This window comes from Athene noctua, chromosome 5 (assembly GCF_965140245.1).
Source record: "Athene noctua chromosome 5, bAthNoc1.hap1.1, whole genome shotgun sequence".
NCBI classification, from domain to species: Eukaryota; Metazoa; Chordata; class Aves; order Strigiformes; family Strigidae; genus Athene; species Athene noctua.
This window is the reverse complement of record NC_134041.1, coordinates 10,158,874-10,175,462: the sequence shown is the minus strand read 5'-3', so window position 1 is coordinate 10,175,462 and position 16,589 is coordinate 10,158,874. Positions and strand designations below refer to the sequence as shown.

Below are 16,589 nucleotides of genomic sequence, written 5' to 3'. Positions count from 1 at the left end.
CCGACACAACCGTCGCGCTAGCCTCGGCCTTTCCCAGTCCCGGGGCGTGAGGCACCCACCGCGCCACAGTTAGGTGCCTACACCCGGGCACACGTTTGTTTGTGACGGCCGCCGGGGGCTCGGTGGCTGGTCGGGGGTACGGCGGGTCCCTCACGGGGCAGCTCCCCGCGGCCGCGGGGCAGCCCGGCTGCTTCGCCCCGGCGGTCACGCGGTGCTCGGGGGTGAACGTTCGCCGAAGGACGGTGCGTTGCACGTTGTAGGCCGAGCCGGGAGGAGAGCGCGGTCGGCGGAGGGGCGGGCAGCCGCGCCCGTAACCGGATGGGAGAGCCGCGGCTGCCGGCCCTGCGCGCCCCGGCTGCCCCGCCCCTCCCGGTCGGCGCGCGCCGCCGGGGACCCGGAAGCACTTTCCCTCGGCGGGGACAGCTCAGCAGCGGGAGCGCGGCGGCAGCTCTGCCTCAGCCCCAGCCCTGGCCTCGGTGCCCGCCGCTTCCCGCCCGCTCCACGGCCGCCCCCTGGCCGCCGCCCCGCCGCCGCTGTCCTGCTGCTGCTCCGCCGCCGCCTCCTTCTCCTCATGAAACCCGTCGTCGTCTTCGTCCTCGGCGGGCCCGGGGCGGGCAAGGGGACGCAGTGCGCTCGCATCGTGGAGGTGAGGGCAGCGGACTCGCCCCGGAGCTGGGGGAGGGGGGGTGTGCGGGACTACGCGTCCCGGCGTGCTGCGGGGGCTCTGCGGGCGCGGGGCACGCTGGGGGTTGTAGGCCCCCCCCGGGGGGGTCGCTTGGGGGAGAGTGTCCCGCTTCACCTGGCCCCGCATCTCCCTTGCGGTCTGGGCTCTTGCCTAGTCTAGATCCGTCCCCAGCCCCTTGAAGACCGTAAAATAAAAATAATTAACCTACAGCTCCCCGTTAGCTGTTGAAGTGGTGGGGGCAGCCCCCACTCCAGCCTCTCCGTTCCCCTTCCAGCCCCTATCAGGCGGCCTAGCCAGGGGCTGGCCTTTTTCCTTCTGACTTTCCTTCCCTGACACCCCCCGCTCAGGATCCCATCCCACCGGTGGGTCTGCTGGCATCCACCCCAGGCGGTGGGACACCCACTTGGGGTTTGGAGGCTGGTTCGGGCAGGAGCGCCCATCACCCCGCGCCTTGGCGGAGGGACAGGACTGTGGCTCTCAAGAAGTCCCTGACAGCCCGGGCGATGGTGGCCTGTCACGCCGGTCTTGCAGCCCAGCCCCTGTGGGTGGCTGTGAACACGTCTGCGTGGCCACGTCGGTGACTGTGTGGCTGCCACACACACGCCTCGCCCTGGGCTGCCGGTTTTGTGGCCTGGGAGTGGAGACGAGGTGATTTACAGTGGTTGGGAATATATTGGCTTCAGATATGTGGGATCAAGGGCCGTAAACGTAAGAGGTGGTACGGTAGATGTTGCAGGGTGTTGGCTTTCTGATCCAGTGCCACCTCTGTAAGTTGTGAAAGTAAAATGTTAAAAATGGTACTAAAATTTTGTTCTATGATAGGGGTTAAAGGATGTCCTGACCCCATAGGTGATTAGTCTTGTTCTCACTTTTCAAAGAGCTTAAAACCAACAGTAGAAGTTGAGAAGACTTTCTGCTATGTTTTTCACATTTTCAGTTTTCTAAATATGTTTTTACAGCCCTTTGAGATACAGGAAGTATCTAAGAAAGAACAGTGAATGAATGCTACATGTTGTAGTACTGTCCCTTCAAAAACCAAAAACTGCAGGGATAATTGCACTGTATTCAGGTGGATAATTACAGAAGCAGCTAAGGCTGAATGCTTCCAAACTGTATGTTGGATTTGAAACAGCTTTTTTTTTTTCTTTGAGCAGTTGTATATATTTTTCTTATTGAAAGTCATGTAGGATCAAAGTTTATCCATACCCACACTGAAAAAAATTACTAAGAACTGTAGCAAGGTCTATGTTTCTGAAACCACTGGTGGAAAAACACTCTGAAACTCCTGGCAAAGGCATGTTTTGTGTGTCCTCTATTCTGGTGATGCCCTAGCAGGGCTGTTACAGTTTATCCGTGCTGCCATTATATCCCAGTCCTCAGTGTTGTATAACTAAGTTATGCGAATTTGGTCCAGACTGAAAAATGCCGTTATGACTTCAGTTCTGAAGGTTTTTAACCTCAAATTACATACTCTCATTCAAACTGGCTTATTCATTAAATTGTGGAATGAAAGGTTCACAGTGCTCATAAAGCCATTTTGGTGAGATCAAATTCTGCCCCTGGCACATAGCAAACAAATGAGCTTAAACTGCAGGGGAATCTTGTAGCTTGTCATTAATGGCTTTCTCCAAACCATTAACATTTCTTCAGGGCTGAAGTACCTTATGTGGCCGCTGGCCTGTGTTTAGAAGCCTTTGGCTTGATAGGCTAATATAATTGGATAAAGACCGCTTTATTACGAGGAGTTCAAATGAGTCATTGCTACTCAAATTGTATTTGCAGCTAAAAATGAAAGAAGAAAGTTAACTGCTTGTGCTGTATTTATTTTCTTTTCTAAGCCTGGAAAGGGAAGTCCAAATACTAATAAATGTGAATTTGCTTTAAATCTGCTAATCCCTTACACTGCATGGAAAGAAGTTTATTGAAGTCAGTGAGTTGACAGCAGAAAGCACTCGGACCCACTGACCACAGGGGACAGCTTTCCTGCTTGCTCGGACACCTCTGCAGGAGCCGCTGGCTAAACTCTGAGGGAGAGAGGGTCTGAGGTAGCCAAAGGGAGAGTTGGACTGATGTGAGCCTGCTGGAAAACTTTAGAAAAAGGGGACATGAACAGGGAAATGTGGATGGAATGCAGCAAAGGTACTGGAGAGCAGCATCTTAAGCACACGTCCTTGGCCTGGCCCCTGGCAGCTCCCCAGAGGGGCCCTGGTGCAGGTGGTTGAAATAGCCTGTGTGCTGTCAATGCTGCCTTTAGGTTGAAGGTGTGTTTTTGTTCGGGTTTTAAACCCTGTTGGCAGCTTGCCACAGAGAGAAGGGGCTGTAGCTGAGTAATAATAAACCTTATTCATCCTTGTTGTAAAAGGACTGAGTAATACTAGTTTACATTTGGAATTAATCTGACCCAGTATCTTGCTTTAAATCTGAAGTTCGTGCTGAACAAAAAGTCAGTATGAGCTATAAATACTTCTCCGTTGCTATTCATACCGGAAATTTGGGACAGAGCACATCACATGTGGAAGAAGTCTCGCTTTGCTGAGGTGAGTTCTTGTATGATTTTAGCACTAAATGATTTTATTAACAAACCAAGGGTAGTTTGTTTTATAGAGGTAGGGGTAGCTGTGTTTTATAGAGTGAAGGGGGTATTACACACTACCTGGGAACAATTCCTCAAGGAAGAGATGTAATTATTTTGCTGATTGTGTTTTACATTCCCAGAAAAGGGAGATGGCTGTCACGCTGTAGGTGAAGTATGTATTTGTTAAGTACTAGTCTAAATCATAACTGCTCAATATGTGTGTGTTGGGAGTCCCTCATTCTGGAGAAGGCACATCAAGGCTCTATTCATGTCAAATTTGAACCAAAATAAAGAAATCTTTAGAGAGAAGAAGACACAGTAACAAGTGGAAATGGGTATTGACACAGTGTATGAAAGGGAACAGCAGGTAAGTGATTAGGTTTCTTTATCTCTGCAGATAAGGTTGGAGGAAACAGCTGAACCAGGGTGGTTTCCTCTGATACAGAGGGAAGGCTGGTGTATGATCCACAAACTCACAGAATTGTCACCAAAATGCACATGGAGCAGAACTGCTGCTCTGGACAGGTTCCTCCTATTTAGGAAGGGATGAAGAATTCCCTCTTAAATTCTTATCCTCTCGCTTCCAGCTCTGCAGATTAACTCCTGAAAGCTTCCACAGCTCTGTTAGGTGGAGCTGGCCATCATCTGGGACTGTTGCATAGCTGTCCTGCGAGGCAGAATATTTGAGCAGGTAGTTGAATGATGTCATTTGAGTGCAGGTTCTTGCAATAACCTTTCATGGTTTCCACAGTGTTCATATCTTCCAAGACTCTGAGATTATTATGTGTGTGTAGGACAAAATGAATGTGGTTTTTTGCCGACTTCTGAACTTTGCTTACAAAATGGCTATGGTAAAGTCAAGGAAAATGCATTCTTCAAATCTGCACAAAATATGTTTTCATATACTTAAAGTTGTAAGGATTTAAAATTTTACCTGAAATGCAAAGCATTTTTGTTGGTGGGAAGAATAATAACTAAATCATTTGTCTTTATTCCAAGCAAGCTTTGGGATGTATTTTTGTTTGTTTTGGCAAGGTGATTCTGCAGGGATTTGGGGTATGCAAGACATCCTTCTCTGTGACCCTAAAATATAATTCACCTCCACCGCAGCCCTATCCTGTATATTTGTGGTTAAATCTAAAATTAATTCCACAAGGTGAGATGCTGGGCATTCTCCTTTTATAAGACCATGAGTTAATATCCAAATGGAAAAAACTGTTAAGTTGCTTTGGGATATATGATAAGGACATTTCCTAGGGTGATGAAAACAATGGAAAGAAGAACTCATTATATCAGAAACACTCTTGAAAATAGAGTGAGTTTAGGTTTTGCTGTTGTGTGTTAATTGTCTTCTGAAAGTCCGCTGAGAGACAGTGTTAACTTCCTGGAAATAAAAATGTTTTAAAAATTGTTTTCTTTAAATTCAACTTATGAAATCTCTTTCAAGAGTGCCAAGTATTAGTATTCTACTTAGCCTTAAGTTGTCATAGTTATTTTTTGGAATGCAAGTTTATATTTCTGAACTTTGGAGCTTTTTTTAAAACATGGTGAGTGATTGTTTGAATCTACCCCCTGAAGATTTATCCCTATATGTTTCCATTTTGCAGAACACTGGGCATTGAATTTTGGACTTTCTCAGACCTACTGGGTGCCTTTTATTGAGCTCAGAGTTCCTGAAGCACTGGGATGCTCTGTTTGCCCCCCCCCCGCCCCCTTCCCTGGGAGCACTGTCAGTGGGATCTCCTTTGTGCATTTTGTTTTGCTAATGTGTTTTTTTGTTTGCTTTTCCTCCCCCAGAGGCAAGAACATATTTCAAACTAAGAAAATGTCTTCAATTTTTTTTTTTTTATTGGCATAAGCAGACAGAAGGTCTATAGTTTATACCCCAAAGTTCTAATTCCATGTGCTAATTGCTAATAGGACAGACAAAAGCTTTTTAGGTAAAAAAAAAATGGGCTGCAGGCTTTACACGATTCTATTTTAATTTTAACTAGTTCTTGAATGGTGTATGTGGGAAATTTTGGTTGTTTATTAAGGTTGCCCAAGAGATGACAGGTCAGAGCTAGGGCAATAAAAGTTTGTATTTTATTTGTTTAGATCTTAAGCCCTGTGGCTTTCATTTTCAGAGTAACAATGATAAGCCAAGATAGCAGTCAAGGTCAAAGTAGTAGTTTGTGTTTCTTTTGCCTTTTCTTGGCTTCTGCTCTCTTAAGGAAATCTCAAGCTGTGTGCTTAGTGGAGAGATGCATTGCTGGACCACACAGGGCTGAATCAGATATAAACCTTGTGCCCCCCGAAAGCTGGTGGTGTAAGGAATCCCGGCAGCAGCTGCTGCACGCTGCTGATCCTTTCTCACTGCCGTGAGAAGATTGCTAGGGCACGCCTTGCCTTATTCAAGTGTGACACACATATGGCTCATGTATTTTCAGTTGTATTCATCTATTTATTGTATTTACTGAAAATGAAATGTTCTGTCTGCAGAGTTGAAGTTGCAAGTCCTGGCTGACAGAAGAAAGTTAGAAGTGGCTATAGGACAGGGGAGAGAAGGGCATCCCAGGGAGGCTGCAGTCTCAGCTCGTAATTTGGAGATGGGGAGCATACAGCTTGCATGTTCCAGTTTGTCCTGCTGAATGGGGACTGATTTGCCAGGCCACTGTGAGACAAACAAGCAAGCAGTGTTCTGCTCTGCTCTATGCATAACGCCTCTATGGTGGGATTGATGGAAACTTGATCTTGCCTTTCCACGTCACCCTTTTTTTTTTTTTTTTTAAAGCAAAGGAGAAAGATGTCTACTGAGGTGCTGAAAACAGCTGATTTTTGTCTTGCATTCACAGATAATTTTTGGAAGAGATTTGGATTATGGCTCTCTAAATACGAAATAGTTTTAAAAATAATGAGAACTTGTGTAATAGCAACTTTTTTACTTATTATAGAACAGCAGGCCAGCCCAGTAGCATAGCAGAAAACATTATATCTGAAATAAGTTTTAGAATAGTTAATTCTAATATTTTTCCTTCTCTGTAATCTAAAAATCGGTCCAGATTTTAGGTCCTTGGCATCCAAGTATTTGGGAATTTTTTTTAATCTAGTTTCTATGTCAAGTCTTCCTTTCAGTTTGACATTATGAATCTAGCACACATGCATTCTTCAAGAACTGGAAAAACTGCTTTTTCACTGTTTGGCAGCCACAGTCTTGCTCACTTGCTGATTTCGGAGGAGAAGTAGGCAGCCGTTGCAGCAAGTCATGTTCTGGGGATTGCATCAAGATGTACTTGGCACTGCTGGAAAATCATGCTGGCACAAGGCAAACCTTGGCAAGACACGAGAGTGTTTTGCCCCGGTTTTTGAGCAGTTACATCACAGTCTCTTTTGTGAGCAATTGGGGATGTGACGATTTTCTCCAATTCAGGACGCTTGCTGAGGGTTTATCTCGCCTAAGATGAAAGAAAACTTTGTGCCCTGTATGCACTGATTAAAACTGGCAAGAGTAGCGTGAGCACCGCATCTCTGAAGCCTTCTGTGTGTGGAGCACCAGCCAAGCCTTTCTCCATGCTTGTTTGCATTGTTTAAACCGACATGTTTTCTTTGGCTCTTGACTCAGTACAGTTAACAAATAGATGTTTTGCCCCTGAAGGAGAGGTTTGTTTTTCTTATTGCCTGGTTAATCCTTTCTGAAGGTTACTCTAGAATACAATTTACTATTATCTAAAACAACTCTATTTATACACTTTAAAACACTTCTATCTTTTACTTTCCTGTTCAGCCGTTGAAAACTATTTTAGCTTGCTGTTGCAAAAGACAGAGAATTCCAAAAATTGTCTGACTCAATTTCGTTTTCATGCATGAAAAGTGAAATGCCAAGGAAAATTAAACGGTTTGGTAATCCTCTAAAACCGAAGGGATTTTATTTTCCTCCTGTTTTCTTCTTTGTAGAAACTTGATGTTAAAAATAACGTAATTCTTTAACTTTAGCAAGAAGAACTACATGTTAATTTAGGGTACAGCAGAGTAAGGTTTCTTGCTTATAAGAAAAGATTTATTCTGGTTTATGGCTTCTGTAGTTCATAGTTAGTATTTAGATTTGCAATTAAATAGGCATATCCAAATGCAATGCACATTAAAGCAGGAGTACAGTGAGCTTATAGAGGATGTCTGTGGAGATTTTTCTTCACAGTTATTTAGAACAAAATCTTGCTTCCTTTTTTTTTGCCAGCTGTTAGAGTTTTGGAGATTTAGGTAATTATATCCCTTCTTAAATTATGACTATGGCAGAACTAACTTTCCACGCTTTTGTGGGTGAAATTGGAAAGCAACTGAAATGTTTTTAAAGTCACTTAGTGGGTTGTGTAATATTTCTGTTGTACTTAGTCCAGTAGCCAAGTTTTAAAATCTCAAGTTCACAGCCTTAAAAAGTGTGCAGTCACATTATTATGCTGCTCAGACACCTTTTTTGAAATTTGCTTTGGACGTTGCTGCAGCCAACCTGATAACCCTGAAATTTTGTGCTGCTGCTTTTGTTTTGTGTAAAAACTTTAGGCTGAGTATATGTAGGTGTATTCTGGTTTGGATGTAGAGTTAGCTTAGGTAATCACCAAGGACATGTCTTTATTGCCTGTTTTTATGGACTATATTTGGTCAGGGAGCATAGTACACTAGGTTTGTTTTCTTGTGTTAAATGAGCTGAGAAAATGATTGTTTTGTGCTCTGAAATTTCCTTTATAACAATGCATTTCTCTTTGGTAAGGGTGTATTTGTATGTTTGCAATAGGTGTCTATTTATGATGGTAAATGCCTGAGAAATTCAAGTGTAATGAATACTTTTTTGATCTCTCTGCTCTCTATTTACTGTACATGGCGTGACACAGGGTGGCACCAGTGTAGTTGTTTACCTTTATCTGTCACATCATCCTTACCAGAAGGCACTACTTTGCCCCAGGGGCTGGCCTCTGAGTTTGTCATGAGTTTATCCTGTTTGTCCCAGGGCAGGAGGTAGCCGGGGCAGGCACGCCCGGCTGGATTTGGAGGAGGGCACGTACAGGACTGTTTGTGTAGCTGCAGTGTTAGGTGGAGAGTTCTAAGTGATTTGACCAAGGTAGAGTAGGAAGTTGGTGCCAGAACCACAAGGATTTCTGACTTGTGCTGTGCTTGAAACATTCCTCTGGCTCCAGAGGACTTGGAATCACCTCACATGCTTTTGTTTAAATAGGTAAATAGATAAAATTACAAACCTGTTGCATAAACACAGCAAGGAAAGGCACTGCCTCAACTTTTTCACTTTGTAAATCAAGACTTGATCCAGTAACTGATAAGCACTTACAGTTTTTAAGTAGTTGGACTGTTAGGATGGAGTATAGCTTGTATCTAATTTGGTGATTGTTAAATGTCTCATTGCACAGTGTAACAGTTCAGGAAGCGCCTTGGGGACTTCGAGACTGTCTGGTTTCCAAACGTAACAAAATTACCTTTGAAAACAGTACATGAATGCCTGACCAAAGCCCTGTTGAGCATTTTACCCAAGAATCTCTCTACTGCTGTGTTTTCTGTGCATACAGAATGTGCTGTATTGTCGGATTACACCCTGAAGATGGAAGACACCTGTCACCAGCAAGATGCTATTCCCTGTGTTTTTCTGTTGTAATGCAAAGATAAATGTGGTTGACGCTGTTGACTGATGTTAACTTCTCAAGTGTACTAGTTCAAGGGAGTCTATATCTGTTTGTTTTGCACATTTCAGAAATATGGCTACACGCACCTTTCAGCTGGTGACCTCCTTCGAGATGAACGAAAAAGGCCAGGCTCACAGTATGGAGAACTCATTGAGAACTACATTAAGGAGGGGGAAATTGTACCAGTCGAAATAACAATCAGCTTGCTGAAGAGGGTAAGGAAAGGGCTATTTCCTTGCTGGTTCACTCTTGCAGACTAAGCAACAAAGCAGTGACCGTACTCTGGAAGAATTGCCTTTCCTCTGGTGTGAGTAGTGTGAAATGGCAGACATGTCGGTGTGCATCGCATAGGGGGCTTCAGTTACTCATATTTCTTTCTGGCTGGTTGGAGGGCAGTAGGTGGTGGCCTCTGATACCTGGGGATCCGTGAGAATGGAATTTTTTTTTTTTTTTTTTTTTTTTTTTTTTTTGTAGCTCTAGGGAAATCAGTGAAACTCTGTATTTCTTATTTCCCTTAACTAGCTTCTGGACCTCTTGGTCAGCTCAGTCATATTTCACTGGAGGGTGGAGGCCTTAAAGGTACTAAGCTGCTGTAAATTTTACTAAAATAGATAGCCAGGTGAAGGAGAAGAGCACCTGCTAATGTTCCTATGGAATGAAAAGTTCCAGACTTGGCTGTCCAGGAAAACAACCAGAATATCTTTTTTAAGACAGAAGGCCTCTGTTGCTCATGGCACTCAATTAATCTGGAGTTTTTCCATTAGAATTAACTCTAGATCAGGGATGTTTGGGCATCTTATAGTGTAACAGCACTTTGTGTTATACATTTCCAGTATCTTTAAATCTGGGATTGTGTGTTACGAGACTGAGCTTTATGAAATAGTGGATTCAGTTTGATGGAAGGTTGTAATGGTGCATCAGTGAATTAATTAGCATGCATTGAAGATGAACCAAAAGTACATTTTGTAAATCTGCAATAATCTTAAAACAAATGCTTCTCAACTTACCATATCAACATTTTGGGTATAATTTAATAAGCAGATAAATGGTTGAATATGCAGAGATCATTAATGGAATTCTCTTTTATCAGGCTATGGATCAAACAATGGCTGCCAATTCCCAGAAGAACAAGTTCTTGATTGATGGATTTCCCAGAAATGAAGATAACCTACAAGGCTGGAATAAAACTATGGATGGAAAGGCGGATGTTTCTTTTGTTCTCTTTTTTGATTGTGACAATGAGGTAATGGAGGGTGTTATTCTGTAACTTCTGTTCTTGCTATATTGTGAGAATCATTCAAGAAGAACAATAAAATGTCAGGTAGTGAATGGGCTAGTGTAAGAGTAGAAGGAAAGTGGTTTGTGTTTCAAGGATTTTTTGGCAACTTGTTTTTGCAGATGAAAAACTGCATGTTTTTGAAATATCAGGCAGCTATTTATACTTATTATAATCATGTGTGACTAAATTATATTCATAGAATCGTAGAACAGTCTGGATTGGAAGGAACCTTAAAGATCACCCAGTTCCAACCCCCTGCCATGGGCAGGGACACCTCCCACTAGCCCAGGTTGCTCAAAGCCCCGTCCAACCTGGCCTTGAACACTTCAGGGAGGGGGCAGCCACAGCTCTGAGCAGCCTGTGCCAGTGTCTCGCCACCATCAGAATAAAGAATTTCTTCATTCTATCTAATCTAAATCTACTCTCTTTCAGTTTAAAACCGTCACCCTTCATCCTGTCCCTACATGCCCTGATCAAGAGTCCCTCCCCAGATTTTCTGTAGCCTCTCTAAGTACTGGAAGGCTGCCATAAGGTCTCCCTGGAGCCTTCTCTTCTCCAGGCTGAACACCCCCAACTCTCTCAGCCTGTCCTCACAGGGGGTGCTCCAGCCCCTGATCATCTTCGTGGCCTCCTCTGGACCTGCTAGAGCAGGTCCTTGTCCTTCTTATTTGGGGGTCCCAGAGCTGGACGCAGCACTGCAGGGAGGGTCTCATGAGAGCGGAGCATAGGGGGAGAATCCCCTCCCTTGACCTGCTGGTCGTGTTTCTCTTGATGCAGGCCAGGGTACAGTTGGCTTTCTGGCTGAGAGCACACGTTGCAGGGTCATGTTGAGCTTTTCTTTAACCAGCACCCAGTGTTGAAGAAGTACTTCAGGCAATTGCATTCTTAAAGAAAAATTATAAAAACTTTAAATACACTATATGAAATTATTTGGTTAATTTTTGGAAAACATTACTCTGTTTACTCTTAGTAACTGTTGTTTAGTCCAAAATGAACTTCACAGCAATGTCTGCTTTAATTCTAAACAGCTGGCAGCAGCAGTCTTTACTTTCATAGTTAAGAGTTGTGCTGTAGGACAGCCGGTAATCAATGTTTTATTCAGGAAATCATTAGATTACAGGAGCATTTTGACAGTGATATATTATATTCATATAACAAGTGCCATGATATGCTGTCTTTTTAATTTGTCAGTGCCCTTGAGGCATAAAAGCTGATAGAAGAATCCCAGCACCTTAAGCTGACTTTTTTCCTTTTACCCTTTTCCCCAACTTCCTGGGAAATTTTGTTACTACTTTTTTTGGGTTTTTTAATTAATTGCAATTATTTTTTAATCTCAAAGAACAAGTGACTTCATTTTGGCTGGGACAGAGTTAATATTCTTCCCGGTAGCTGGTACACTGCTGTGTTTTGGATTTAGTGTGAGAATGATGTTGATAACACTCTGGTGCTTTAGTTGTTGCTAGGTAGAGCTTATCTGAAGTTAAGGATTTTTCAGTTTCCCTGTGCTCTGCCAGAGAGCAAGTGCACCAGAAGCTGGGAGGGAACATGGCCAGGACAGCTGACCTGAACTAGCCAAAGGGATATTCCATACCATAGAACGTCATGCTCAGTGCATAAACTGGGGGGAGTTGGCTGGGAGGGGCGGATCGCTGCTCGGGCATCAGCCAGAGGGCGGTGGGCAATTGCATCGTCCATCACTTGTCTTTTCTTGGGTTTTATTCTCTTTGTTATATTCCTTTTCAATACTACTATTACTTACATTGATAAAATATTATAATAGGTTTTATTTTAGTTACTAAACTGTTCTTATCTCAACCCACAAGTTTTACTTTTTTTCGATTCTCCTCCCCATCCCACAGGGAAGGAGGAGAAGTGAGCAAGCAGCTGCATGGTGCTTAGTTGCTGGCTGGAGTTAAACCATGACAACAAGTGGGGGGTTATTTTTTTTCTATTTAAAAAGTTAAATAAGATTAAATTAATTTTTTTACTTGGTGGGGCATTAATATTGGGGTTATAATTTTTTTTTTTACTAGATTAAAGATAGGCAACAGTGCCTACATTATCTTCTGTATTTTTTAAAAATATGGGTGTACTATATAGGAAAAAAAAAATTTTAATCATTGTCCTCTTGCATGAGTAGAATAAATGTATTAAGTTTACATGTGTCAGTGTTGCTTATGTAACTTTGTTTCAAAACATTTCATTAGGTGGCTTTTAACTATGGTTGTTCTTCAGTTTTTACTTAGATTTTAATTTCTGAGTCTTCATTGTAGCAATGTCAAGTAAGAACATTTTAACTTATGATAACTTAGTATGTAGCCTTACAAAATTCTTGGGAAAACATACAGTGACTTTATTTCAGTGCAGGCATATATTAGTAGTCTAATTTGACATGCTGCTATTCAAAACGTCTGAACACATCCTTGAAAATCAGTAAATTTTCTTCTTTAAACGTTTGAAGTTGGAGACCCAGTCGAACCACAGAGCTTGATGTTGCTTTTTACTTCCACTGACCCCAATCCCATGTTAAGAACCCCTATTTTAATAAACTGATGAAGTGCAAAGCTATCATCCTTTTTCTCCGGAAGAATCGAACTTCCCATGTGAATTCTGCTTACATCCACCAGATCTGGACGGCATTTTTTGTGTCAGGTCTATTTAGATTTTTTCAGGATTTTTTGTTTTGTTCCTGCTTTCAAGATAGCACCTTGTCTTCTTGGTTGTGATCATCCTTTTAATGTTTTTTGTAGATATGTATTGGTCGCTGTCTTGAAAGAGGCAAGAGCAGTGGTAGGAGTGATGATAATCGTGAGAGCCTGGAGAAGAGGTACTGTCTTCAAAACTTTACAGTTCCCTGCTGGTTATATTTTACTGTGTAATGCTTTTTCCCCATGTGCTTTCTCCTAGAATTCATACATATCTACAGTCTACTAAGCCTATAATAGATTTGTATGAGAGAATGGGAAAAGTCAGAAAAGTGGATGCCTCTAAATCTGTTGATGAAGTAAGTATATAGGCCAAAAAAACCATGTGGGTGACAGTGGCAGGGTACATACATTTGGCACTCTTCCAGGAGATGTGTGTATGTGTGGTTAGTGTGCTAATTAAACACTGATGTGTATTACTGAGGGAGGCTGCGGAACCCCTGTTTTGACTCTTGCAGATCTGATTAAGATGTGAATAACTCTAAGAAATCAATTAGTTCTGGTTGAACATGAGCTGGACTAAACACACTTTCGGTGTTTCTGTGTTTAACAGTGTCTTGTCTTTCATGAGCTTTTGCTTTTCTGAAGTAGTATTGCTCTACTATCTCAGTTTCCCGAAATTGATGCCAATTTCACTATTAATTATTGTGAATATTCTAGAAAAATCTATATTTTTTAAAAAATACTGTTTCATTTGAAGTAACTGACTAACACTTCATAAAATTTGTATTCTCTCTCTTTTTAGGTTTTTGAAAAAGTTGTACACATTTTTGACAAAGAAGGCTAATTCCCAGCTTGAAAGTTCATTTAAACTCGTGCTTGAATCTTGCTTGAATAGCTGCTACTGCAGTCCACTCTTTGTAATTGTTTTAAAGTATTTTTTTTATTGTTTTTCACATATCTAATGATGATTGGAAAAGCAGTTAATTACAAATGGATCTGTTTTTTAAATAGGAAATAATTTCTTGTGGCTATAGTATACAAATTTCAGGGTTCTCTATTAGTACAAGTTCAGTTACATGGCAAAACCACAGTTAAAACATCTCTCTGAAGAGACTATTCTCTCACAGTTCTGTATGTATCATGGGCAGCCCTTCTTATTCCTTATTGCCATACACCTTTTTTTTCTTTTTTTTTTTAAGGATCAACTAAACAGCAGCATTAAGTGAGGAGGGACCCATGTGCCCTTGTTTGTTTTCTTGATGCTTGGACCAAATTTAGCAGATTTTTTTTTTCAGGGTATAATTTTGTCACAAAGTTCCCTGGTATCCCCAAACCTGAATTCTGTAAGTCAAGCTACAGTTAGTATGAGAATCTGATTTAGCAGTTCTCATAAAATTGTTCAGTGGTAGACTTACAAAGTACTTTATGAAAGTGGTGCTTTCTTATGACTCTGGATGTAAACTGTCTTGTAAGTTCTTGAGTACCTGGATGATGTGACCCTGGGCTTTACCTTGTCTTTATTTGCAAAAGGTTAAGAATATAATTTCAATGTCAGGTCAGTATTCCCATACTCAATTATTTTAAATGATAAGTTATATTCTTAATTACAGCATGGTCTTCACAAGATGGCAAAACTCTTAAATAGTGTACAATAAGCAAAATCTTCTAACAGTTCTGTCTTTTGTAACAAGTGGAAGGGATTTTCTGTATTATTATTATTATTGAAATACTGTGTTACTGAATGCTTTAAGGTTTGTTATCTGGGGAAATATTTTTATGGTTAAAATAGTGAATTTGTTTCCCTAAAACTGTATCATTTTACTAGCTGTTTGTTTGAAAAGATTGTAAATTATTGCACTTTTGTTATGATGTGGTCAGCTGAGGGGAAGATACCTGCAGAAAAAAGTTCCATTCCCTTAAACAAATTTGGTCCTTCTTCATCACGTTCTCTTGAATTAGCCAGGGACAGTCAGCAGCAATAGTTGGGCTAAGCAGATAACTATTTGAAACAAACTGGTTTAAATGTTTGCACAGATGTGGTGTAATTCTGCCTTTTGTTTAAAGTAACCTTTTCTTTCCCCTACATAGTACGCATAGGTCTGTGGGGGCCCAACCATGCATTCCTTGCATGCCCTAAGCTTTCAGTGAAGAAGGCTCCAGAAGGCTTGAAGATGAGTGTTTTTACTAATTTTGGTGATAGAGTGGTTCTTCCTACATTAACTGACACTGTAATGGGTTTGTGATATGCTAATAGATATTTCAAATTACAGGGAACTGCAATTTGGAGTTCTTGGGGTTCAGCTTTTCTTTATTGATGACTTTATTTAGGAAAAGCTTTAAATTAAGCCTGGCTTCTAATTAGAATCAGACGTGTTGGTCCTCATCCTGCAATCTGATCTGTGCAGACAGATTTGTATTTGCATGAATTCTTGTCTCGCTGAGGTTCCTGAGGCTGCTGGTCTGGGAAAGAGATGGGTACAGAAACAGAGACAAAGGATAAACTACAGTATCTTTTCCAGTATGGTAGGAGTTCAAACAATGGACTGAGCACAAATAGCTGTTTACTACTGCACAATATATGGACCACGACTACTTCTGTGAGTGTGGGAGGCTAATGCTTTCACTTTATGGAAAAAAAAGAAATCATGGAATTTAATTCTTACTGTATAAGTATGCTGACATAGGATAGGATCCAGTGAAACTATATGTTTTGATATGAAGGTTAGAATCAGGGTTTTTCCAGAAAGACTTCAAACAGGATTCTTTAATCTAATTAGAGAGACTTAATTATCTTTTGTTTCTAAGTTACTGGTTTTTACAAGTTCTGTTCAGAATAGAGTATCTGTTTTCTCTCATCATATACTTTTTTTGTGTACTGAAGTGCTGAAACAAAAAAACCCTCCGGAGCAAGTTTTTAGAAAAAAACCAATGTTTTGGCAATATTGAATTTGGAGTGGATTGTAATGTGTCTGTGCAAAGACTAGATTTTTTTTGTCATTTTATTTATTGAAGATGCCATTAAATGTGTTACCAATTCTTTCAAGTTGGACTTATAATTGAAATAAAGATTAAAGGCAATACGCCAATGTGTTGTGTCCGTTTAGCAGCGAAACTGTACAAAGAATTTGAGGAGATCCAATAAACTTTGTTCTGTGGCTTAATATGAGTGCTTGGCTTACTGTTATCTGTCACAAGGGATATTTTTCAAATACATATACATTTATATAAAGTGTGTATTAGTGTTTGATACCTTGTGTGTCTGCATGCATGCAGGTATGTATATAAAAGTTCAGTTTTCACCGTCAGAACTGAAGTCCTGAAGACCCTGTTAGGCACAGGATACCATCAGGTAAACGCCTGTAGAATTAATACATTTTCTTGTTTATATAGGTTTATCAAATTACTCTATTTGTGTGGTTGTGCAGTTACAATTAATTTGGCACATCTGTGAAAGAAAGGGGACTTGAAGTGGACTTGGAAACACTAACCTATCGTGCAGCTGCTGTTGGAGATGCTTTTTGTCTTGATTTCTCATGGTTCTTGCTCAATCACCAGCTGATTGCCTGAATGCTATTCTGCTGCCTTGCAGCACATGCCTACGTGCTGTGCTCGAGACTGTGTTCTTAAAGAAGATTGGCACAACATAATATTCTTTATAAAAGAAACTGAGGATGCCAGGCTTATTTTAAAATAAGTTCACATTTTGCATTAAAGTTTGTCACAAAATGGGTTGTTT

At 41.3% G+C, this 16,589-nt stretch overlaps 1 protein-coding gene across 2 annotated transcripts; it reads left to right on the top strand.

Moving 5' to 3' along the window:
• Positions 1-399: 399 nt before the first annotated feature.
• On the top strand, positions 400-16,006 carry CMPK1 (cytidine/uridine monophosphate kinase 1). Of its 2 annotated transcripts, XM_074906254.1 has the most exons (6): positions 400-646; positions 8,995-9,141; positions 10,017-10,169; positions 12,956-13,032; positions 13,113-13,209; positions 13,656-16,006. In XM_074906254.1, exons 1-6 carry the CDS (start codon positions 572-574, stop codon positions 13,695-13,697), a joined length of 591 nt encoding a protein of 196 aa, XP_074762355.1. In that variant the 5' UTR covers positions 400-571; the 3' UTR covers positions 13,698-16,006. The 2 variants fall into 2 exon arrangements, with proteins under 2 accessions (XP_074762355.1, XP_074762356.1); XM_074906255.1 differs by lacking the exon at positions 8,995-9,141.
• The last annotated feature ends 583 nt before the right edge of the window (positions 16,007-16,589 follow it).